Raw genomic sequence first — 26,941 nt, 5'->3', positions numbered from 1 at the left:
GCAGCCCATCTCTCAATGCTCCAAACTGGTAGTCCATCTGTGCGATGCCTGTTTAATTGATGCTTCAGAAATGGGTTGGGAAAGCTGTCAGAAGCAGGATTGTTGACACACCTCATGTTTTGAAAAAGGGATAGTGAGGTAAAGTATTATCCATGCAAGCTTTCTCCTGTCTTTTTATAATTGGCTCTCTTTTCCTCCCTCCTCTCCCCTGCATTCCTCACATGATTTTGACTTACCTTCTTTTGTTTTCATAAGTGTTGGGCCTAACATATTACCCCAGTATATCTTCTTTCCTTAATATAGTCCCACCACCCCCTTTTCTCTGCGTTCAGCAACTCTTTCTCCTTCTGCTCCCCTTCCATCATCTTCTCCGTAATTGTTGACATAGCATAGAAATACCAAATTGCTTCTTCTCTTCCTCAGTCTCTATCACCGCCTCATTACATTTTCATTGGTCCTTTGCATTGCACTTTCTTTGTCTTTCCACAAGCTCTCTCTCTCTCCTCCTCTCTCGTTTTGTTAACATTGTTAGGTTAGCTTTAATGGATCACCAACAGATATCTGCTCCTAGCCTGCACTCCCTGTTTCCTCATCCTCCTCCACCATAATCATTGCCTTCCTAACTCTCTATCTTTCTCTCACTATTGCCGTGGAATAGTTTCCTCTATCCAACCCTCTCTTGAGATGTTTCCCCATCCATCTTTCCCTCTCTCCATCTCTCTCCACTCTTGAATGTTGACATGAGAGGGTGAGTCTAATAGATCACTGTGAAGCATCTGCACCTGTGTTAAATCTCAGAGGTAATGGTGTGCGTGTGCGTGTGCGCAGACACGCGCGCGCGTGTGTGTGTGTGTGTGTGTGTGTGCACCCTAGAGATGCCAATTCAGGCTTTCTGTTCAGCACATCTGTGACCTCCTTTAGTGCTGAGCAGCTTCCTTGTTTCACCTATATTTCCTTTCCTTTCCTCTCTCCTTTCCTTCATTTCACCTGACCATACTTGGTCTCCCTTTTCTTATTTCCTCTCCTTTCTATCATTTATGAGCTTACATTGCACAAAGGGAGCCATTAGCTTTGTTCGCTTTATTATACTTTCAGGGACACACTGTAGAAACAAGTTACTTCAGTTATTGTATGCCCTGCATTTTTTAAAACAACTGATGCGTAATGATATAATACAAATACATGATATTTAGAATCTCATTCACAAGCACACGTCACGGCTGAGTAAAATAATACTCATGTATCATATGTGCATGCCATGCATCTTTCAGTGGAAGTGTACCAAGGTGCAGTGGAGTAGTATGTTATAAATAGGACTTTGTCCAACTGGGTGTCCTCCTGTGTCCCAGTTCTGTCTGTGTGGGACACCTTGGAGAGCGCTCTGCTCTTCCTCACAATGCTGCACGCCGGGGACCCTTTTTTTATACACATGCTTCATCTTAGATCCACAACTACAATTTAATTCCTGGTAGTAATCCACTATTTTAAAACATACACAAAGTCCTAGTTTATCTAATGTACAAGACCCCTTAGAACGATCTGCTCTTGCCCACGCATTGACTTCAGCAGAGAAGTCACAACATGATCTTTCATTTCTACACTCTCTATTTTGCAGATTTTAAATTAATGTTTTACAAACAATCAAATTGATAAGTGAGCCAAAGGGTACCACTTTACAATAAGACTACCCTTATAAAGGGTTTCCGAATAGTTTGTGATTCATTTATTAATTAGGTTGTGAACACTTTGACATGAGATAAACAGGGCAACTGTGACCGGTTGCTTGCCAAATAGTGAGCCCACATTTATCTGTACTGCTAAGCCTTACATTATTAGAAATGGTAGTAACTCATTAATACATGGGAATGTGTTTTACACTTTACAATAAGGCTCCCTTTTGGCAGTTATAAATGTTAGTAACTCGTAAATAAATGGTCATAAAGAGATGCCAAGAAACATCAAGATGGAAGGGGGGGAATCAACTCAGTGAGCAACAGATACCAAGGATGCTGGCTGATGAAGAAGACAAAGTAAGCTAGGTATCCAATATAAGGCTTAGTCATCTTGCCAAATAGTGAGCCTGTGTTGATGTACAGTTCTATGTTAGAACTGGTTTATAATTTTTTTTTTAATGATTTATAAAGTGTTTACAACCTAATTAATAACATAATTCTAAACCCTTTATGAATCCTTTATAATTCTTATTGTAAAGTGGTACCAGCCAAAGATACAACATTATGTTATATGAAAAGGTATTTGAATCTTAAGGTTAACCTTCAAGGGAAGACTGTAGCTGTCTTTCTGTCGGATTAGTGTGATCGATGTCTTGTATAACAGTGTAGGAGCAAAATAACAAAGATACATATTTTCTGCATTGATTAAAGGGAAAAAAATGCAATAAAAACCATATAAAAAAGTTAAAATTAAAAAAGTCCACATTTTAATCAAAGGTGTTATGAACATCAGTGTGGGATGGTTGTCGATGGCGACCCAGTTATGTCAGTGTGTTTAATTAGGTCTTTATGTCACTCGCATGGATCTAGTTAATTAAGCTGCCAGAACCTCTGAAATCCCATGTTGGCATGCACACATATAGTAACAGACACACTGAAATCCACATACACGCATACGCTTCCCTCTCTGGCATCCAGTATATATGTGTGCACATGTACAGTGACCTTACGTTAACCTGCACAATCTGCCTGGCCTGCCCAGTCCTGGCGTGCGCTGTGGGTTGGTGTCTGTGGTAAATTCCCCACAGTAGTAGTGGGCAGCAGGATTGTCCTAATCACCTCCCAAGTGTAGCCAGTGAGGATACAGACAGAAACACCAGGACATATGGCCAATTAAGACAAGGATATGAAATGACACAGAAATAATGTAGGTTACTGAAAGTCAGATTCCACCCAATCAATAAAACTGAGTGGCAAGGTTATTATAAACAACCTTTTTCGACTTCTGCACGGACATCAATAATGTTCTTAAATAAAGCCTGGAAAATAATTTCTTACTGCTGTATTTGATTTTTGTTTTCTGTCCCTCTAGACAGTTGATTTTATTTAATTGTGTCCATTTGTGTTTTTGCATAACATCTCCCTGTTGTTTGTCGGTTTATCAGCAGTTGTGCGTGCTTTATTAAATGTTGTAGCAAGCAACGTTTGGAATAGGTCAGATTTGAGTTGCTGTATGTGCGATGGACTAAAACTCATGGCCCCGAAAAAAAAGGAAGATAGGCTTTGTTTTATTCATTGTAAGGGTTACTAACAGGAGAGTGCAGATACACTGAACAAAAATATAAACGCAACACTTGCTCCCATTTTTCATGAGATGAACTCAAAGATCTAAAACATTTTCTATATACACAAAATAAACATTTCTCTCAAATATTGTTCACAAATCTGAAAAAATCTGTGATAGTGAGCACTTCTCCTTTGCCGAGATGATCCATCCCACCTCACAGGTGTGGCATATCAAGATGCTGATTAGACAGCATGATTATTGCACAGGTGTGCCTTAGGCTGGCCACAATAAAAGGCCACTCTGAAATGTGCATTTTTGCTTTATGGGGGGGTCCGAAAACCAGTCAGTATCTGGTGTGAGGGGTAGGGGTAGGGTTAGGGTTAGGGCAGGCGTCTGCAACCTTTTTGACCAAAAGAGCCATTTTGCTCCTTTTTCCCAAACATTTTTTGTCTGGAGCCGCAAAACATATTTCATAGTTTTTTATTGTTATATCAGACACAAACTACAGTTTTTTTGCATTTATTATGCTATTTATTACATGATATAAAACTGTTAACCTCTAATAAGAAACAAATAACTCTTATAAGGAGAATTAAAAATAATACACAGGCCTACTTTAAAATAAATTAAACACAGCACTTGGGGAGTCCTCTGCACATTTGATAATGAAAATATATTATTAAAATGGGCCCACTTTGAAATAAATAAAACGTATAGCTGCACCCTAAAAAGAGTTAAAGGTAGGGTAGGTAAGAATGGAGAAACCAGCTCGAGTGCGCTAGAATTTGAAAATACACAACCGGAAAAAATATGCCTCTTCCTTCAGACTTCCTTACAGAGTCCCTCCTCCAACACACACAAACTCGGTCATGACCAATGAGGGCACGAGATAAGTTTGTGCCCAGATGGAAGGCTGACAGGCAGGTAGGCCATCCAGTTATTTTAACCGGGCCGAGGCAGATGATTGGTCGTGCTTTTTACAGCGCTACGGCTTCCACAGATTAATTTTTGTATGTATTTATTGTCAAAGCATTTCATATATTCATTGCTATCGGGACGTTAAGAGCATTCCATGGAATATAACAAAAAGTGTTTTCTGAAATAAATTACATACCCCATTGAATTATGACTGAAGATCGTCAACTGGCTTCCTCTCCCGTGTTGTTCCTCGATACGTAAAGGCTGCACCACCGTTGACAACTTCTCTCTACATATCAAACATACCGGTAAACCAGCATCATTTGCTGTGAAAGCAGATAACTCTGTCCACGCAGAATGAAATCCTGTGTTCCTCCGGTACTTTTCTTTGATTTATCCATAGTACGCTCATCGAGCCGGGGGTCAGGTTATTCGCCTCCAAGAAAAGGCGCTCGCGAAGGAGAAGTGCTCACTATCACAGATTTTTTCAGATTTGTGAACAATATTTGAGAGAAATGGTTATTTTGTGTATATAGAAAATGTTTTAGATCTTTGAGTTCATCTCATGAAAAATGGGAGCAAAAACAAAAATGTTGCGTTTATATTTTTGTTCAGTGTAGAAGAAGAGTGTGTTAGTGGGAGTTAGGTATAGCCCTTGAAGTAGAGAGGACAATTAGTTTAGAGGTTTTGTTGGCACTAAAATATAGCCATTTGTATTGGTTACATGTTACAAATTGGCATGTTTAGAGATGCCAAGAGAAAAGTCACAGTGTACTGTAGGATGAACACACACACACACAAACCAGAATGGTTGCCACTTTGCACTTGCAAATTACAGTACTTCAGTGATAATGTTAGAGAATATACATCTAAAAGTGATTGTTTACTTAATTATGTGAAAACAGATGTGCAGGAAGAACAGATCTGTGTCTGAAAGCAAATCTAGTAAGGATATATTTATAGTCTGTATTGGCCCAATGCAAGATACTCCCTCTTACTGTATATTTATGGATGGATATGTATCTTTATCATATAAATGTAATTTAGCATCCACATTATTCAGTGTTGAAACAGTGGTACAGCAGGGTCCAGTATTTTAACAGCTCTTTTATACTCAGTGACCACCATGAATGAGGAATAAAATATACACTTCCTGGTGTGTCATGGTGGTTTTATTTGGTACATTAAGTGTTAGATTTCAGTTTAAGTGCTACATTTATTTGATGCAGAGGCAAACAGTTTTCGTTTTTTTTTTTTACACAATGATTGTTACTCTCCTGTAATTGCTTGAAACAACACCGTCTTTTTGTTCATCTTATCACAATGAGTTAATTATTTTTGTCTAATATCGATGCACACACACAGTCTTCACCATATTCATGTGCACTCTTGGATTACATTTCTATTAGCTTTCCTCGATTGAGTTTGAAGATTGTTGATTAGCCAGTAATGGCCTTTGTTACTGCACTAATGAATAGCTTGATTACTATTCTACTTAGCTACACATCAGGAGGCGGGAGATGTGTGTGAATGGTTGTGCATGTGTGTGCTTGTGTGTGTGGCATTTGTTGGTATTATCCTCTGACGAACACACACAGACAGTTATAGCCAATTGTCTGTGTTTGTGTCAAGAAAGCTGATGGCAGCAGAAGAGAAAGATGGATGGACTTCTGTGCCAAACCTCTTCTCTCATCCTCCCGCTCTCTGTCTTTGCTTCTCAATATATTCTCGCCAACCTGCTCTATGTTTTTCCAGCCTACTGTCACTCCACCATTGTGTTTTTCTTAATACCTGCATCCCTTCCACCTCTTCATCTTCCTCTGACCCTCTCTTACCTCACTGTCTTTCATACAGTATGTGGTTTTCTTCTTTGCTTTAATGTCCTCCTTCTCTCCTTTCTTGTTTATCTCTGACTCAGTTCCCTTTCTGCTGACTGGACTGAGCAGGCTCTTGAGAACTGGGTTGGCATCTTGCAGTGTGTGTGTGTGTGTGTGTGTGTGTGTGTGTGTGTGTGTGTGTGTGTGTGTGTGTGTGTGTGTGTGTGTGTGTGTGTGTGTGTGTGTGTGTGTGTGTGTGTGTGTGTGTGTGTGTGTGTGTGTGTGTGTGTGTGTGTGTGTGTGTGTGTGTGTGTGTGTGTGTGTGTGTGTGTGTGTGTGTGTGTGTGTGTGTGTGTGTGTGTGTGTGTGTGTGTGTGTGTGTGTGTGTGTGTGTGTGTGTGTGTGTGTGTGTGTGTGTGTGTGTGTGTGTGTGTGTGTGTGTGTGTGTGTGTGTGTGTGTGTGTGTGTGGCTTTGTCAACATGTCTGTGTGAGCATACGTGCATGTGTGGGTTTTTGATAATGGAAACAAGCATGCCAATTACTGTGATGGCTCTCTAGATGCCAGTCAGAGCCAATAATAATGAGTGTTGCACATCTGGCAGTGTGCACGTGTGTGTGTGTATCTGAGTGTGTGCACTGGTGGAGAGGGGGGGTGTATAGGAGGTAATCATGATTGGGGAAGGACATTGTTTAAGGTGGAATCACGCTTCTCCAAAGATGCATATAAAGGTCTCTACAAAGCATCGAGAGGAGCTGACAGCTAAGCCATCAATCTACATTTCAACATTTACAACACTTTCCTTTAAAGGGTCACAAATAAACCAGAATAATTGTTTTCACTGCAACAAACAACTCAAATCGCTCACTAAACGTTTTTAAAAGTACAGTTCAATATTGAAAAGTACAATAAAAGCGTATGGCACAACATGTTTACTTTAGTAGCCTTCAACCATAATCATTGCATCATTCTGTGTGTTTACCTCATACAAGTTTGGCTAAACAAATAAGTCATTATATCAATATGGTTTCTTTGAGACAGGTTTGCATTTGTATATATGGGATGCAATCTGTTTATTTTCTCCTTATGGCACATCCTCAGTGTGATTCATACAAAGATGTGCTAAGTTGATTTGAAAATGTGTTGGTGTGTTTCCCCTCTTTACTTAAAGAGATTCGAAAATAAATGCACTGCCCAAGTTAAATTCATTTGATGAGTTGATACAAAGGGAACTCTGTGTCCTTTTCTGTTTTAATGTCCCTTCTTCCTCCAACACCTTGGTCTCAGCTTGCCATGATATGAGGTGGCAGAGCATGCTGGAGTGGGCGGTGGAGGTTGGGGGTTGGGATTATTAATACTTGGTCACACACACATACTAAATCCACGCCCACATATAGGTAGATTAATCACTTTAGTAGCTCTTTAACCCACTCATCTGTGCTCCTAAAGGGATCCAGATACTATAGCTAATCAGGAGGATAATCATACTAACACGTCAGTGATTTAAAGTCAGGCACTCACACACACACACACACACACACACACACACACACATACACATACACATACACACACACACACACACACACACACACACACACACACACACACACACACACACACACACACACACACACACACATAGTACAGCTTGATTTCCCTGCATGTCTCCGATTGCAGAATCAGATTGTATTGTAACTGCTGTATTTTGTGTTCTCATTCATAACACTCCGTTCGATGTCTCACTATGGGATGCGCCTCATCGCGGAGCAAACAGAAGCATCAATCTCATTACGCCAATGCTGATTGGCTGGTGATCTTGACGTCAGCGTCAGGGAATTCACCCCCAATAAGTAGCTTGCGCCACGACGCATGCGTCATTCAAACACCTCTTCTCGCTTCAGAGCACATCTCTACAGTAGCCGGGCAAGCTTCACTGTCCACAGACTGAACCCAAATACCCATTTCGGTCGACGGGCGCTCGCCGGCTACTCCTTCTGCTTTGCAGGAAGACGGTAGTACTAACGCTGTTAGTATTTAAAATCGACCTCGCCCTTCTCTTACCCGAGAAAGTAAGGTAGGTCCGATTTTTTAAGCTAGCAGCACACCTGTTGCTAGCTCGCTCCCTCTCTACCGACACCACGGTAGCGAGGAAGTTTTTCTTTTCTCTTCTCCACGGAGGAAGAAAGGATTAAAGGAGCATACTGCCACACCAGTCAGTATTCTCCGGGAATAAAAGACCCGCACCGTCCTTTTCTCCGGATTAAGGACAAGGTGGTAATATCTTTTCTCCCATCCCACCTGTCGAGAGCGGGCCCTCTCCACGCCACGAGGCGAACAAGATGGACGCCCCTCTCCCTCACACCAGAGGAGTCAGGGACTCGGTGGCTCGTCTCTGCGGCTGCAGGTTGAAGATCTCGGGCACAGACACACACCAGGTCTGTTCGTCCTGCCTCGGGCTGGAACACGCCCGAGGCGCTATCGACAACCCCGGCTCATACGGACAGTGTGTCCGCTTCACCGTCAAGCGCCTCCGCCGACGGTTAGCACGACAAGCTAGCCTGTCGGAACAGGACCCCCCCATGTCCACAGATCCGCCGGTCGGCAGTCAAGACACGGGGGCGTCCGCCACAGAGAGTGAACCCCTCTCCGTGTCGGTCTGGGGCTCATTATCTGCGATGGCTATAGAACCGGAATCCCGCGCCCTGGCAGGCCGGGACCTGGTGACGCCAAGACACCGGGTCCACCAAGCTGGGGCTCCCGGTTAGACCTCACCATGGTCTAACCCGCGGAGGATGCCCTCGAGCTGGACTACGAGGAGGACGAAGAGGAGGACGCCTTGGCGTTCCTCCTGTCCGAGTCAGAGGAACAGGAAGAGGACACCTTCATGTCACCGGCTCAGGCTGCAAAGCCTGAGGCGAGAGCGGCTCTCCCGGGCGATAGCACACCAGCTTCGCCCGGTCTGAGCATGGACCTGCAAGCCGTGTGTAAACGCGCTGCGGCCAGACTCAACTTCCCGTGGCCCAAAATGGCCAAGGAGACCTCCGGGTCCCGCTACGAGGGAAAACATCTTCCCGTGCGGAAAAGGAGGCAACTCCTTCCAGTCTTCCCGGAGATGTTGGATGAGGTGTCGGTCTCGTGGAGAGACCGGCCCTTCAGCAACAAGGTCCAAATCCAGGGTGCCTCCTCCCTAGACTGCGATGGAATGGAGAAGCTCCGCATGCCGCGCATGGAACCGCTGGTAGCGGCCCACCTTCTACCACGGGTGGGCCCGTCACCAAGCAGGAACCCCACGCTGCCAGCAAAGTCGGACCGTTTTCAGTCAGCAATGACTGAAAAATCCTATAAAGCTGCAGCATTGTCCGCCAGGGCCCTGAATGTGTCCTCGCTGCTAACCACCTACATGTACCAAGCGGAGCTCTGCGAGGACCTGTCGGGTAACCCGGGGGCAGCCACTCTGCACGAGATGGCAGCGGTCACGGACATTTGTCTCCGTGTCCAATGCTGCGCCGTCCAGGCCACGGGCAAGGTAATGGGGATCATGGTGGTGCAGGAAAGAGTGAGATGGCTCAACCTCGCCACCCTCCCAGACCGGGAAAAGGAGGATGTGCTGGATATGCCCATCGTTCCCGAGGGAATTTTCGGCTCCGCTCTCGCCTCCATGCAAAGGAGGTGTGAGACGAGGAAGAGGGAGGACGAGGCACTCCACCTCTGCCTCCCTCGAAGGGTCCAGCCGCTGCTTTCACGGCAGCAGTCCTTTACCCAAGCTGCCTCGAACTCTGCTCGGTTTAAAGCACCGAAGACGAAGAGGTCGCAGCCCGCCCAGAGTCCCCAGCCCAGGCTGGAGACAAGTGCAAGCTGGCCTAGAAATTCTCCGATTCCGGCTGCAGCTCAGGCTCAGCCAACCCAGAATTTCGGCCAGCAGTTGAGGAAGAAGAAGAAGCGAGCGGCGTGACAGCCCCTCCTTCTCCCCTCCGTGACAGAGCTGGAAGTTCATTCTCCAGCTCTGAATGTGTTCCCGCCGCCTCGGAGATGCCTAAACACCATCCTCAAGTCCGCACAAACACATGTCACACATTGGTTGATTCTTCTGTCATAAAACATTTGCCGCTGACGCATCCAGGCTTCAGGCCGAGGGCGCAGCTCAAAAAAATGAAAAGAAAATCAATGAAGCCAATAAACAGCCCGTCAATTGTTCCCCTTCTGAGAGCAGCTATGGCATCTCTCAAAAGGCGGATTTCTGACGGGTCTGTAAAGGCACCACCGCCACGCGCATGCTCAGTGCCGGCTGGGGCTTTAAGGGCACCACCATCACGCGCATGCGCAGTGTCGGTGGGTACTGTCGATAAGGGGCACCACTGTGTTCAGACACTAGAGGGCCCCATAACACAAAAAATAGAGACTCAGAGAGGAGGAGATGTGACATCTTCACCGGCTCTAACGGAGCGTCCACACTACAGCTTCAAAAATAGCTTGGAGCTGGGCGTGTCTGGAGCTTGGGGATTTTATTCAAGCAACACGGCCAACAACCAATCACATGAATCTCCCGCCCCCGACATACAAAGCAAAAAACCCCGGGGATTGTATGGGAGCAATATATATATATAAACTCCCCAAACAGGCGAAAACCTACCAGTTTCACCCACTGTCTCTGCCACCTCCCTCCATGCCTGGTTCCTCCGGTTTGTATCCCGGTAGGTGAAGAGGGTCTGGTCATACAAAACCGGGTGATTCGCTACGGCGATAGTTAGTTTCTCCTCCGACTTTTTTTGAAATATAGAAATGAACGGCGGGATATCTCTCCCAGCTTAGACGCGGTTTGATTGGCTACGGCTTCAGCTGTCAGATTTTGGGAAACGGGATTTGATTGGCTGGCGCTGGCTACTCCGGCGTCTCAGGCGACAGAAGTTGAACATTGCTCCAGAAGTTGAACATTGTTCAACTTCTGTGGCCTGAGACGCCTGAGACGGACCGCTCTGCTACCCACAATTCAGTTCGGCGAAAAAGCGCAGCTACGTGACGTCACCCCATTGAAAGTGAATGGGCAGCTTGGAGCAGATTGGAGCTTTCGACGCTGTCGACGCTGTAGTGTAGACGGGCCGTAAGGAGCATGCAGTGGAAAATGCTCACATCATCTGCTTGGGTTTTCAAGACAGTAACACGGGGCTACAGACTCCAATTCGCTGTCACCCCTCCTCGCTTCTCGGGCATTCTGCACTCGCAGGCCAGAGGAGAGTCAGCCCTCATTCTGGAGAAAGAGATTCTCTCACTCCTAGAAAAAAGGGCTATATCTATTGTACCCGCCGAGCAGAGTCAGGGCGGCTTTTATTCCAAGTACTTCCTCGTTCCCAAACGGGGAGGGAACGGAATTCGTCCAATACTTGATTTAAGGGCTCTGAACAAATATCTAAAAAGATATAAGTTCAGAATGCTCACTCACACATCTCTGCTGCGGCTCGTGCGACAAAATTACTGGTTTACATCAGTCGACCTGAAAGATGCGTATTTTCACATCCCAGTATATTACCCACACAGGAAATATCTGAGATTCGCATTTCAGGGGATCTGTTATGAATACAGAGTACTCCCCTTTGGTCTGTCTCTCAGTCCAAGGGTGTTTGTACGGTGTACGGAAGCCGCGATATGTGATATGCCCCGTTGAGACAACGGGGCATTCGCCTGGCGACCTACCTGGACGACTGGCTGCTTCTCGCACAGTCGGAGCAGGAGGCTGTTACGCAGACAAATGTCCTCGTTAAGCACCTTCTCAACCTGGGTTTCATAATAAATACAGAGAAGAGCATGTTGTGCCCCGCGCAGACTATACTCTTCCTGGGTTTACGCCTGAACTCGGTGCCCTTTACAGCCCGCCTGTCAGCGGAAAGAGTGAACGCTTTCAGAGCTTGTCTTGCTCTTTTCCAGCTGCGCAAACATGTTCTCTTCAGATCATCCTTGCGATTGCTGGGGCTCATGGCATCAGCCATCCTGGTCGTACGACTGGGACGCTTACACATGAGGGAGTTTCAGCGCTTGGTGGCCGCCCTAAAACTAAACCCGAGAGTGATGGTTACTGTGAAATGCGTAATGGCACTGCACCACTGGCTGCACCCGACTTTTCTAGTACGGGGTGTGCCCATGGGTGCTGTCCTTTCACGGAAAGTGGTCACCACGGACGCATGTCTGACAGGTTGGGGAGGTATTTATGAAGGTCGCCCGGTGAGGGATCTCTGGAGCAGAGACCTCCAGCGGGCGCACATAAATTACCTGGAGCTTTTAGCGGTGTTTCTCACCCTAAGACGCTTTCTGCCTTTCCTCAGGGGACATCACGTCCTCGTGAGGACAGACAATACGACCACAATATCGTATATTAACCGCCAAGGGGGTTTGCGTTCTCTCCAGTTACACACACTGGCGCGCAAACTTATCCTATGGAGCGGTAGACGTCTCCTCTCTCTGAGAGCGACGCACGTACTGGGAGTGATGAACCTCGGGGCAGATCTATTATCCAGAGGTACACCACTTTATGCAGACTGGACTCTACATCCAAGGATTGTGAGCCAGCTGTGGGTGCGTTACGGCAGAGCCGCGGTGGATCTGTTCGCTTCGATGCGGGATCTGAATGCCCCGTTAGGCGTGGATGCACTCGCGCACGATTGGCCCCCGGGCCTTCTGTACGCGTTTCCACCCCTGGCTCTGATACCTCCAACTCTGGCCAGAGTGAGAGAGCAACGCCACACACTTATCCTGATAGCTCCGCACTGGCCAGCTATGTACTGGCTAGCGGAGATATATCAGCTGCTGTGCGTTCAGCCATGGCAGCTCCCACTACGCAGGGACATACTGTCCCAAGCGGGAGGGGCGATCTTTCACCCACACCCAGAGTGATTGGCTCTATGGGCCTGGCCCGTGAGTGGTACCATAATCGGGGGTGCTTTGTCATAATGACCAAGCTCCCTGTGTCCTGGGCTATCCCTTACAAGGGCAAGCCTGTTACTAAGCAACGGCTCTCCCACTGTTTGTGGAAGCAATTGCTGTGGGGCCCGTACGAGTCAGAGCTCGCAGGCACCTTCGGGTTCGCAAGCTCTCTTGACTCAGGGTCTGGCTGCATCCTGGGCTCCGTCCAGGATGTCTCCCATCTAGTGTTAATTTCGTTGACTAAAACTATGACGAAATATGTTCGTCAACGACCTTTTTTCCCATGACGAAAACGAGACGATGACGAGACGGCACCGACGGCAGTAAACAATAACTGTAACAAAATCATCATGCAATATCGTTGACGAAAAGTGACGAGACGAAAATGTAGTTTACTAAATAAAAACTATGCCAAAATCTCTCTTTACTTTCGTTGACGAAAAATGAGGAGACGAAATATTATCAAAGATAACGTTACATCTCTGATCATCAGTTTTTCTCCCAGCAGTTCCACTTCCGGTGCTGCGGCAGGGCAGCAGCTGTGTGTGTCTGTGGGGCGCGCGGTGGTAGATTTGAATTAGGGCAGCGGCAAAATATGAACTGTCAGGAAGACTCGGGTCTAACTCCTGGTCTAACTAACCTTATTTAACAGAAAATAAAATGGCAACAACAGGGCTTGGGAGCAGTGGTCGCACTCGCGTTAACCGAATACCCCCCCGTCAGCGCGAGTGATTGATAAATTGTCCACTCGACGGGTAATAATGGATTATGACGGAAATGTTACGATCCTGTCCGTCAAAATGACTGACAACGAAAAAGTCTAAAGCTACCACTGCTTGGGAGAAAGAAACTATGTGATATTTGGGCCCATTTTCGCTACAATGAGGCGGAGAAAAAAAGTCCCATAGTGAAAAAAAGCGAATGCATTGTTTTATCAGAAGGGAAGCAATGTGGCCATAACACAGGTAAAAACACCACAAACCTGACCAGATACTCTCTGCAAAGCTGCATTCTTAATCATTCAACCTGTGTTTTTCATCAAATAAGGACAAGATATAATCCTATTTATTTATATATACTAAAATGACAAATTATTACAACAGTTTTCATTGACAAAAAGTAGACTAAAATAATTAGTTTTCTTTGACTAAAATAAGACTAAAATGCTCAGACTTTTAGTCGACTAAAACTTGACTAAATAAAAACAGGATGAAGGTGACTAAATATGACTAAAACTAAAAAGGAAATTTAAAACAGGACTAAGACTAAAACTAAATTAAAAAATAGCTGACGAAATTAACACTACTCCCATCCAAGACATTGGTGCAAGCGGTGAGCTGGTCCTCGCCGCTCACTTTTGTCCGCCTTTTAACAGTCTGGACGTTCTACTCCCAGTTTTGACGCAAGCGGTGCTGGGCACCTGGTTGAGTCGGAGCCCTACCTGTTAAAGTTCTGGTCGGTTTGGTGATTTTCGAGATAAGCTCGTCTGGCAATACGGGAGCTATAATTTCCCATAGTGAGACATCGAACGGAGTGTTATGAATGAGAACTATAGGTTACTTACGTAACCCCAGTATTCAGAGTAACATGAAGTGAGATGTCTCACCAGACGACCCTCCTTGCTATGGTGAAGCAAGAATAGGTGCTTATTTTGAATGACGCATGCGTCGTGGCGCAAGCTACTTATAGGGGGTGAATTCCCTGACGCTGACGTCAAGATCACCAGCCAATCAGGATTGGCGTAATGAGATTGATGCTTCTGTTTGCTCCGCGATGAGGCGCATCCCATAGTGAGACATCTCACTTCATGTTACTCTGAACACTGGGGTTACGTAAGTAACCTATAGTTTCGTCATAACCTTATTGTGTCTCTGTGCACTCTAAAAACAAATGACTTGGCTCAACAAAGAAAATCAACGCAACAGTTTGCATCGATGTTTATTGAGTTAAGACAACTTCTAATGAAATTGTCTTAAAGCAACAAAGTTATTGGAGTTAGGGGAGAAGGCTTTTCCTCTACAATCAGAGGTGTTTTTAATTACCACTTACTTAATAATTGGTAGCATAAACACAAGTTTTGAAGTTGATTACTCAAAAGATTAAGTTGTTCCGACTAGTTTGACCACATGATTTAAAAGGAATTTTAAGTTGTATGTACTTAATTACCCTCATTGTGAACACACGTTTTTAAGTTGACAAGCATTTATAAATTAAGTTGCTCCAAATATATTGTTTTCAATAGTTTTTTTTCTTAGCTTTTTCATGTTTTTGCCGTTAAAGAAAGAAATTAATTGATTCCACAACAAAAATATTAGGCAATTCACTTTTTATTTTGAACTGCAGTTGTTTATTTCAACACATGATGTTTAAATCAGGAGAGAATTCATTTTGTTTGAACATTTATTGACACATGCCATATTATAAGGTGCATGAACACCTGAAATCACAGCTGACTGCAGGAGAGAGGAGAACCATTTTATAGTTTGGCTGCAGCACGTTGATTGGCTGCTGGAGAATGAGGTGAAATGTAATAGGTTAAAGAGAACGCCTGTGATGAGCTGATTATATGCAGCTGCGGAGTGAATGTATACACACCCAGTCTTCCTGAAAGAACTTGCGCTGAGCTTCATTTAAATCTTGAAAAAAAAGATAAATAACACAAATTTAAATTGCCCCACAAATAATAAATGAGCCATATAACCATGGGAAATGGGGACACAGTGCCGACAGTCATTATTTCAAACAGTATGAACACAATTAACGCAGAATGCTTGCTCATTCATTGGTTCCCCTCGACCACGATGGTTGCCATCGTATGGTCAGATCCTGGGGTGGACCGGTCACTGATGAAGACGATATTCATGTCCTTTTGAAGCACATTAAATAATAGGATAGCGCATAAGAGATAATGGATTAGGTAATTGCATACTTTTTAAACTGTCACTCTTAGCGAATTCAGAGCCATTATTACCAGCTGCTAAAGCAACGCTGGTATTGTTTTCATCTATTGAATCTGCATGTGTGTGTCGTCATGGCAATGTGGTCCTGAAGACACACAGAGGTGCTTTTGAGTACTTTGCCTAGTGTTTAAATGCATGTGGACAGATTTTGTCAATCACAACCGTGCAAGTTTTAGTTTATCTTCTCATCTTTTTGCAGGTTCCATACAATATGTGAACTGGTTAAGTGAAGAGCACAAGCCACTTTTCAAATGTTACACAATCCTTTTCCCATGCCATTGCTGTCAACACCTATCCATGCTGAACGTTGCTAAGATATTATTGATTGGGGTGTGGCCAAAAGTGCAATATGCTTCAAAATGTAACTGACAGAGAGCAGTGCTTTTGTCCTGTGTTTTTACACTGTGCCCATGGATTTTATTTTATTTCAAGATTTTTAATTACGTCGCTAAACTCCTTGAAAAGGGTCCTCTTCCTTTTCTCCAAGGTACACGACAAGGCAGCGGATGGCTATAGTTCTCTGCGTACTTCAATTGTATTGTGCTATTTTTGAAAAAGGAAAACAAGAGAAATGACCTAATTAATATATTCTGAATGGGTGACTGCCAACAACTTGCATTTCAATGACAACTCTAAATAACGATCCTACCTCAAGAAGCATCCTTGATCTGCTTCACGAGATTCATTTTGAATAAAAAGCAATATCACAATAGTAACCAAAGTATTTTTACACTCACAGTAGCCTCTACTACTTTGTATCCTCTCACAGAACTATTCACAGTTCAAAGGCTGCTAATTTTGGTCAAACAGCAATTTGCCTATACAGTGCAACTACAAGGCTATCTACTGTATTTGAATGACAAAAGATGACACTCACGTTAAAATGTCCTTTGTATATTTCTATTTGTCTTAACTGTGGGAACTTGTCCAATCATGTTAAGTGGGAGTGGACTTGAACAATGAAGTTATCAAGCCAATTGCATTACTTACTACAACTTGAATTTAGTTTTAAGTCAATTAACACAGAAATCAGAGTTCAAATTACACACAATATTACGTTGATGTAATTACCAACATTATTACGTCAACACAACTTATAAATTAATGTTTGCAACTTAAAATGTTTATCTAAATCAATTAACTCACATTTTTATCTTGCAACCATGCATTTCATTAAGTGGAGGTGAAAGGTCGCCTGCTTTCGTTTTTAGAGTGTGTGTTTGCGCCTGCTGCTACTTTGAAAAATGAATGTTGTGATTCAGTGGCAGATTCTACCCAAAGACCCTGTATCTCTGCACTGTTATCAACTCCCATATGAGACCCTTTGTAGTGGCTCTACAAAGCATGTCATATTTTAGCATTTGTCATAGATATTCTTTGCTTTTTTATCTTACTTCTTGCTCTGTGGTCTGCCATTTGTTTTGCTTTTGCAAGATGTACACTGTGTTTGTCTTTGTGACACAGTGTGACTATGATGTTCCTGCTCTCAGCCGCAGATATGCAGCAAAGCTTTGCGTTTCAAAACATTTTGTGCTGCTCTCCAGAGCTACAAAAAGGAGTATATATCTCTATACTTTATCTTGGCCTACTTTTATCTTGCACAGCATGAGACCAAGCCTCTGTTCCACTGCCAAAGAAAGATGAATATCTCAATAGATAGAGCAATACATTACACTTGTCTACGGTTTTGATATTGCACACAAAACAAAATAGGAGTAAGAAAACAGGAGTATTTATTAAAATGTATCACATTTTAATACACATGTATATCAATTGCAGATTCCCAGCACTCGAAGCATGTACATTATGAAGAACTAAGGAAAGACAAATATGCTTTTATCTTGTATTCAGGCGCTCACGATTTGAATTATACCTGTAGGTAAAATGTATGTGTCAGTCATTGGGTCAAGCCGAAATAAAACATGAACAAAGGAAGTGTGTAATTGATCAGACAAAGCCTCTATCCCTTTGAAAAGAAAGCTAAAGGAAAAAAAGGATTGGACTCTTCTTGAACCTTTTTAAATCCTGTTACAGTTTAAACAGAGGACAATAGCATTGCTTATGTTTGTGCATGTTTTAGTGTGTCAAAGCTGTCGTATGGTGTTTGTGATCACATAATTGAAGTATTGTCGTGTGTGTGTGTGTGTGTGTGTGTGTGTGTGTGTGTGTGTGTGTGTGTGTGTGTGTGTGTGTGTGTGTGTGTGTGTGTGTGTGTGTGTGTGTGTGTGTGTGTGTGTGTGTGTGTGTGTGTGTGTGTGTGTGTGTGTGTGTGTGTGTGTGTGTGTGTGTGTGTGTGTGTGTGTGTGTGTGTGTGTGTGTGTGTGTGTGGGAGTGTGTGTGCATGTGTACATGCTGCATGCTTGCGTGTATGTGTGTTGGGGAGACAGAGGTGATGCAGGGGCAAGAGTTAAAATAACAAATACACATTCTCCCCTGAGGTTGGCTTGATCCAATCAGCCACCCTTTGCTATTTTCACACACACACACACACACACACACACACACACACACACACACACACACACACACACACACACACACACACACACACACACACACACACACACACACACACACACACACACCATTTCTCTCTTTGACACCAGCTGTGGCTAATGATGCGGTGGCAGTGGTAGTATAGCCACCACATGTGGTCTCTTTGTCTGAGCCCAGCAGAGCACACATCAGTCTCACAAGCTTCCAGCTTCAGGCATCAACAAAGACTGTGGCTATTTTCATTACATCATCACACAACTACTATTAATATCAGCTGCCATCATAGGCCTGTATTAGTATGAGTATTTTGATGGGACATGATCTGATCCTACATCTCAGATATAATGTTATGCTCTAATGACATTTTGTAACAATCACTAAGCTCACGGCACAAGCTAGAATGATTCATGAATTGATTACATGAACAACGGCTTACATTAATACATAATCCCTACAATGGAAGTCATGTTTGATCACAGCCTTGTATGTGTTCTTCATTTTATGGAGTACTTTTAATGGATTACTTAGAAAAACGTTCTAAAGTTGTTATCTTTTAACAAAGTCCCACACACACATACACACACACACACACACACACACACACACACACACACACTATCAACTATCTTTTGTGCATTTGTTTTACCACTGCAGAAGGAATCGAGTAAGCAATTCATAAAGCAGAGGTCCCCCAGGTTAATTGAAAGTGGACTTCGAGTTACTTTTTTAAAGGAGGAAGACAAGTTTGTCCTCATGGATTTTGTTGACTGACAGTAGTTTATTAACAGTGTTGGCTCAAATTAAGTAACAAAGAAGCTAATGAAATGGTTCAATATATGAACAGCAGTGTTACAACATCTAAATCTTAGTTAGTTCTAAATCTGAGTGTTGAGTCTTGGGATTGCTGTTAGCAATGAAAGGTGCTTTAAAAATCGAATTTATTATTTTTATTATACGTGTTTGAAGAGGCTTGAGAATGACTCATACTCTGTTTTATAATGTGGATTTACTTCACTTTAGATTTGTGTTTGCTTTTCTATCAGAATAAGTGACTAAGCTGTGTCATGGTGGACCTTTTTAATCATGGCCTCAAGTCTTGCCTTTATTCAAATCAATATTCCTAGCAGCGTAATGGGCCATAACATACATTTCCGGGGGGGAATCAAGGGGGATTACATTGACTTGCCCTGCGTGCTTGAATATTTTACGTAGTCCCCAAATCAACCCAACAGAGAACTGTTGGAAATGTTATATGTAGTAAAGTTGTGGCTATTCCCAATTGGTGCTGGCAATGCACAGATAGTAAAGAGAAAACATTGAATTAAATATAATATGATCCATTTACTCCAACTTGCACAAGAACAGATGAATAAAGTCAGGATACATTTGCAGTCCCTCTATGCTCATGTGGTAGCTTAAAGTGAGATTTCACATGGGATGGGTTTTTATTTTTCCATTTTAACTTTTGTTCAGCCTCCATTATTCCATGTCCCCTGGGTTGCAGGTTTATGGCCAGCTACAGATATTTTATGACAGTGCTTTGATCAATGAGAGGCACATTTGTGTCAGAGTTGATACCCTCTCTGATGACTGTACACTTTTATAATTCAGTTAAGTCCATGTGAAAACTGCCAGTCATAGTTGTTCCTGAAACAATCTTAAGGAGGCAATGTGGTTGCGATTTTAACTTAACAGTGTTTTGCTGAAGATATTATGTTAAGCTGTATCATCTTCAGTGTGGAAGGTTTCTATGATTAAGTAGTTTAACCAGTGACCTTAAATCTCAAAAGAGCAGCGTTATGTTCCTCTTTGACCACTGCTTATTATACTATTCTGAGCATGTATGAATGGAAGTCTGTATTACACACATTGTATTTGTATTTGTTTAGCACCTACACTTTTTTGCACTTGTACATTTCGAGCATGAACTCTTTGCCTGAACATTCGCACTGAACTGTATATATACGTGTGTTGTGGTTTGTTTGTCGTATTTTCCCTCCAGTATAACCTTTCCTTTATAATAGAAGCTAAAAGGTCACACGGCATCTCACTTAAGATTGAGAATGCAAGGCTAAAGTGAGCCCCATGGCCAAAAGAGCACTGCCAAATCTCTAAAGATCAGAGAGGGAAGCAGGTAGAATAACTGAGAGAAGACTGACAGCCGAGGCTGAGCAGACAGTAAGCTGAAGAATAACACTGAATTTCCTCTTTTCTGCATCTGAGATTCCCATTTCCTAATGTGAAGGGAGGAGGAAATTAAACAACGTGAATCAAACAACGTGGCTCGGACATTTATGTGCTTGCCATAAAGCTTGGACAGGCTGAGTTTATGAGGCTTTGGACCAGTAAATACAGCACTCAGGAAATGTGATTAGGCTCGTAAATAGGATAGTTTCCCGCTGTCCGGCCCTTGCGGAAGCATATGTTCAGGACATTTTCCTCCTTTTCTGCACTGCCACCCATATTGTGAACGGCCCATAAGATGTGGATCTTTGCTGTTACAAATGTATGTTTCTGTGACTTGCTTAATTAACCTTGTCGGGTTGGAAAACATTTCATTGTTCAATATGTATTGTATATTAGTAGTATTTTCTACCCTAAAAGTGTGTTTATTGGCTTGTTTAAAATGTATTTTATTTTAAAACCTACTATAAATGAAAATAATTGTACCAATGTGTTCTTGCATCTTCTGTGTTATCTAGAGGATAAATAATTGCAAATTCAAGAATGCCTTGGTGTTCACCACAGTTTCCTTTCTTTCAGATTGTATTTATTTACTCAGATTTGTGACACATCCTCAAAGCTTTTTTGTTGGGAATAATTGAAAATAAGATTACACCAGCATCCTATTATAAGATCTTTCATTGTACCTTTTTTTCAAACATGGAAACATTGGACAAACAGGATTATACAAAATCCCCTCAACTTGATTATAGACTTTTTAAGATAAATACCACTTTCAAGACCATCAGTTGTGAAAACAAGATTATAGACTGATCCTATACTTTTATTTTAGCTGGCAATATATAATATAGCGGCAAAAAATACATATTTTAATCTGGTTTGACTTTATAGCAGAAATACACCTTTCCACGATAAAATCAGATAAGTCAAAAGCTCAATATTGTTATTACACAATAACACAAATGACTGTTTATTCTCATGACCTTTTTCTGATCGTTTCTCTTTGTGTATAACATTGTAGAGAAACTTTGAATCTGATGTTCTTCTGTCTTTATCTCTCCCAGGTGGAGTGGTTGAAGAACGAAGAGATAATTGACCCGGCAGAGGACAGAAACTTTTACATCACCATCGACCACAACCTGATCATCAAACAGGCCCGTCTGTCGGACACAGCCAACTACACCTGCGTGGCTAAGAACATCGTGGCCAAAAGACGAAGCACTACAGCGACGATTATTGTTTACGGTCAGTTTTCAAACATGTCGGTATTTGTGAGTGTGAACGAAAACATTATATTCTCACTAAAAAGCTTTAACTTTTTCCGTGTTCTTGTGTGTACAGTAGGTGACATGTTTTGTGTCTGAATATTTCACATATATGACATTTTTTAAATGCTAGCTGCAGCTAACCGAAAATGCATCTGATCAGCCAGCCCAGCCCCCATCTGCCACATGAAATGAGCTCTACTGCCATGCCAACACGCTCTTTTTGTAATTAGCTTTATATTCCCACACCACCCTTAACCTCACCCAATTATAATCTACCAATCACACCTTCAGGTTTAAATTAAAACACTTGGGCTTTCCAAATGTCTGTGCTGTTAGCCAAGAGACCAACACCAAATGGATTGTGCAGCATATGGCATGATAACAGCTGTGAAAAACGACAAAAACTTTGAGAAGCTCAGTTCTGAATGGTGTGAGTTTGGTTTTCAAGCCGAGCTGAAGTCTGGCAGGAAAAAGCTTGTTGAGGAAGATGCCTTGTATTGATTGCCGTGTTTTTTCTCTATTTCCATTTTACCAAATGCCAGGCTGACATGAGAGGATAGGAAACATTTGGAGGAAAAAACCAATGTATGGCAAAACTCATAAACATACCACACACGCACAGTGTTTCTCTCAAGTATAACACTGTGTCTATTCACTAGCCGGAGTATTTCAATCAAAAATAACCGTGCATGAGTCCGTGTTCGATACAGACAGCGAGAGATGGAGTGGTTTGACAATGATGTATCCTTACAGAAATAGATTGTTCAATCTGTGGTTCAATCTTCTCGGCTCCACAAAGGCTCGACTGACACTGTTGACAAGGTGAAATAATAGCGGGAAAAAAACAGACGAACATAATGGAAATAAATGGAGTGGCTATAGATGTGTGTGAGACAGGTGAGGAGAAAGGAGAGACACAGGGAGACCAGAGTGGGAGAGAAGCAGCGGAGTGAATGAGGAAAGAAAATATGAAAAATGTACTTTACCTGATTTAACCTGTTACTCTCTAAAGATGAATTTGTAATTGGGCATAGAAGAGGAGTTAGCACTGTCCACTGGGCTCAGACAGAGCTGTGGAGACGCAGCAGAGGAATTTTAATACACTTCACAAACTTTATACCTATGTTTGTTGCTGCTCTATAGTCTGCCCTTCTTGTTCTATGTCTTGTGCTGCAACATATTTATTTATATCAGTAAAACCAAATAATGAAGCAACAGTTAAGTCTAAATTAGATATGATTAAGGTAAATATTTAGATGGTACAAAGAAAACAAGGGAGGAAGTGGAAAACCATTTTCTGAGAAACTACGGATTATAAAAACCACCTTACTTTGGGGTTAAGCAATATGCAGGCAGTATGTCATTGATGTGTGTTTACCATGCCTAGACTAGACAGCTGCATCTGAAGGCGTATGCGTGTCAGTCTGTCCTTTACTGTTTGTATTAGTTAGCGTGAACGGAACATTGTGCTACAGTCCTCTGTGTGTGTGTTTGTGTGTTTGTTTGTTTGTATGTGTGTGTCTGTGGTGTTTTCGTATGCGGGAAAATCCAGCTGCTCTCACTAGATTCAAGGCTTTATTGCACATTAGCTACAGTGTAGATATGGAATGAAAAACTTAAGTCACAGGCTCCTCCAACAGTGCAACATAAATATACTGTAGGACATAGAACAAAATAAAACAGATACAATAGTGCAGGAGAATGTTTTGCCACTAAACTTCCCAATCAAAACAAACAACAGTACAACAAATAGATCTCTCTCTCCATTGAATATGATTACTCTGTGATGGAATATGATTGTATTGCACTCACTGCCCATCTAAATGCTCCTTCATTACAGATCTCTTTTTTATAAACATGTTTGTTGTTCAATTTGTTTCAAAATACTTCCTCAAGGGGCAATTTGAGGCAAGCTTATTTAACAGAAACATGCACATACAATGTTATTAGCATGTAAAAAAATATCAAAACATTTGACAAATGCTTAAGTATAAGTTCTTATAGTATGCATGTGAGATGTCGTCGATCTCTATATTATGCCACTTATTTTAGAGCTGAAAATAACAGCGCCTTACAATTAGTACTTTTAACAAAGCGTAAAATCAGCAACTTAAAATGCTCTCCAAAAACACATGATTGTTTGTTATTTGTATTGTATATTGTATTTTTGATTTACTTACTGATCTCTCTTGCAACAGTAAACGGTGGTTGGTCCACGTGGACGGAGTGGTCTGTGTGCAACAGCCGTTGTGGGCGGGGCTTCCAGAAACGAACCCGCAGCTGCACTAACCCCGCCCCTCTGAACGGAGGACTGCCTTGTGATGGACAGGCCATTCAGAAACTGGCCTGTACCACACTGTGCACCGGTGAGTCTGTTCACTCCAATTATCCAGATTTATAAGGTTAGGTGCTAATTTGTTTTACTAAAATCTACTGTCTGCAAATCACTTTGACTTTACTGCACCGTTTTCTTAAGTGTGCTAAACTTCAAGAGCTAAACAAGGAACTTATTTAAGGATCTACATAAACAGAGAATGCACAGGATCTTATCGGCTTCGCTCCGAGGACTTTTTCCTTTTAACTGTACTAAAAGTCTGTGCTGAACTGGAGAAGATGGTGTTTAGTTATGCTGCTCCTGAAGCATGGAACCAGCTTCAAATCGGGCTGAAACTCAGAGAGTTGGTCTCATTAAACAGACTAAAAGCTACTCTAATGACCTTGAAGCAGGCCACTCTCTCTGTAAATGCTTTGGCTAAACTGTGTGTATGACTGTGTTGTGATTGTGTATTTTTAAAATTGTCTGTAACTGTGCTGTTAACATTCCTGGGCCAGGACTCTCTTGAAAAAGAGATTTGTAATCTCATGAGACCTATCCTGGTTAAATAAAGGTAACATTAAAAATAAAAATAGGAAAGAATTGAGGATTGAATACTTTTGAATATCTGTTTTTCCTCCTCTTTATTTGAGTTTGTCATCCTCTTGGCTCTTTTTACCATGTTCCCTCTAGTCGATGGTGTGTGGACAGACTGGAGCAAGTGGTCGGCCTGTGGGACAGAGTGTACCCAGTGGAGGAGGAGGGAGTGCAACAACCCAGCACCTAAAAACGGAGGAAAGGACTGTGATGGGCTGGTTCTCCTGTCTCAGAACTGTACCGATGGACTCTGTATGCAAAGTGAGTTGACAACAAAGAATGTAACGATTCCGGAGGATTGCTCTTTGATTTGCTCCTTCTTCGAATATCTCAATCCCTTAATTGGAACAAAAAAGCAGGATCAGGAGTAGGAATACTAAGGGACATACTGGTTGATGTAATGTCCTTCAGACATACACACACACATCAGTGACCAATGCAGGAGAATTACAAACTATCTGCCTGCAGCAGCCTCACTATATATATGTCAAAAATCAACATACCTGTTTAACTAAGAGGTCAACAATTTGTGAAAAGCGTGGGAGAATTAAAAGCAGTGACATTCCACACACACACACACACACACACACACACACACACACACACACACACACACACACACACACACACACACACACACACAGTCCTGTCTCATCCCCTCTCATTTACATTCCAAAAGACCACATCAAATGATTTAAGTTCATCCGTTCACTTGCTTTGCATACTTTACAATATTAAATAATTAGATATGCGATGATTATTTCATTTTAATTATGTAAAGCAATGTTTAAGCCAGTGCTACTGGACCCCTGGCTAGCAGACTATAAAACAAGATCAGTTGAATTCTAGTCTTCCACAAATCCAGCAATACCCATTAACTCCTGCTTAGTGGTACCCTGTTTATTCCATGGTCACTTGCTGGTTTGAACTGGTCTATACGGTGGTCCTGTGTCATAATTAATTGCTCATCATTGTATTCATTGTACTCATTTATTCATAATTTATTCATCTAGTTAATCATGTATTCCTTTATTTGCCTGTTTAATAGTTTAGCTGTGTAGTTGGTAGTTCAATAAAACTGTGCATTTATAAAAAACTTGATCAAGTGTTTTGTGTGTATGAAATATTAAAAATAATATCATTGTACAACCAGCCAAAAACTCAGTAGCACTTTATATTATATATATACAGATATTGAGACAACTTTTCAATTTGTTTTCAATTAATTTAATGTTACATTCTGTTATTCAGTATTTGAATAGCGAGAGACTTTTTTTTAAGAAAAAACAAACATGTGCACAAGAGAAAATGTGAATAGTCTTTGGCGACTAAGCTAATCATGATATCAGATATTTTGAGGGGTTGTGAAGTCGTCCAATGGGGTCTAGACACTGATAATGGGGATGATACAAAGAGAATGATGAAGATCTGGATTTGATGACGAGTGGACTTCTGATAAGGTGAACCTGGGCCCTGGAAATGAAGACAGGAAGTGAATGGTGTGGAGGAGGGCAGGAACAATGTCGCCTGAAATGACAGCTGGCTGTAGAACATGGCAAAATATGGTTGGTTAACTGAAAAGTAGAAGCCCACAATAAGCTGATTTAAGATTTAGAATTTATGAGAAAATCAAGATTAAATGAAGCCGAAAGGTAGTGATTGAATTTACACTGACAATTACATTGATGATTATTAGTATATGATCTATACTTCAAGTTTCGTATACAGACACTCTGGTTTTATGCTTTTCTCCAGGAGCTACCTGTTTTTTTCCTAGTAAATTGCTCTTGCACTTTCTTGTCCATTACTCAGGACACAAACACATGTTTTATAAGGAAAGTAATGTTAGATAATGACATGGAACAACTAAAATCCCCCCCAGAAATTAATATTTGTTTACGCCATTAAAAGAAAATGGTTGTACATTTCAAAACAGCATGGAAAATGTGAGTGAGTCATAATGGCACACATACAGAAGCAGTTTTTCCGAGGCAATTTCATTTGTTACTTTCAGGAACAGTGCTTTTACTCCGTTTGCTCGGAGTAATTGGCAGACAAGTATCTGCCTTTCAGAGTGCAGAAAAGAGGTCAGCCCAGAAAAATAGTTCTCAAATATACCTTTTCCATGTGTATCATAATAGAGCTTTATCTGAGCTTAACTCATATAGCTGCCATATTGTGGTTTGGGCACTCTCAAAAAATAGAATTTGAATATTTACTGTTACGAATGGGT

At 42.2% G+C, this 26,941-nt stretch overlaps 1 protein-coding gene across 2 annotated transcripts in view; it reads left to right on the top strand.

Annotated features, from left to right (window-relative positions):
• LOC117452086 (netrin receptor UNC5C-like) overlaps positions 1–26,941 on the top strand; it is a 243,835-nt gene that overhangs the window by 165,159 nt on the left and 51,735 nt on the right. For both annotated transcript variants that reach the window (XM_034090541.1, XM_034090540.1), the window contains exons 5-7: positions 21,594–21,774; positions 23,996–24,163; positions 24,805–24,969. In XM_034090541.1, the coding sequence (XP_033946432.1) occupies positions 21,594–21,774; positions 23,996–24,163; positions 24,805–24,969 (514 nt within the window). The remainder of the gene's footprint in view (positions 1–21,593; positions 21,775–23,995; positions 24,164–24,804; positions 24,970–26,941) is intronic.

This window comes from Pseudochaenichthys georgianus, chromosome 9, assembly GCF_902827115.2.
Source record: "Pseudochaenichthys georgianus chromosome 9, fPseGeo1.2, whole genome shotgun sequence".
Taxonomy (NCBI): Eukaryota; Metazoa; Chordata; class Actinopteri; order Perciformes; family Channichthyidae; genus Pseudochaenichthys; species Pseudochaenichthys georgianus.
The sequence above is the reverse complement of the archived record's forward strand: the minus strand, read 5'-3'. Positions and strand labels throughout refer to the sequence as shown.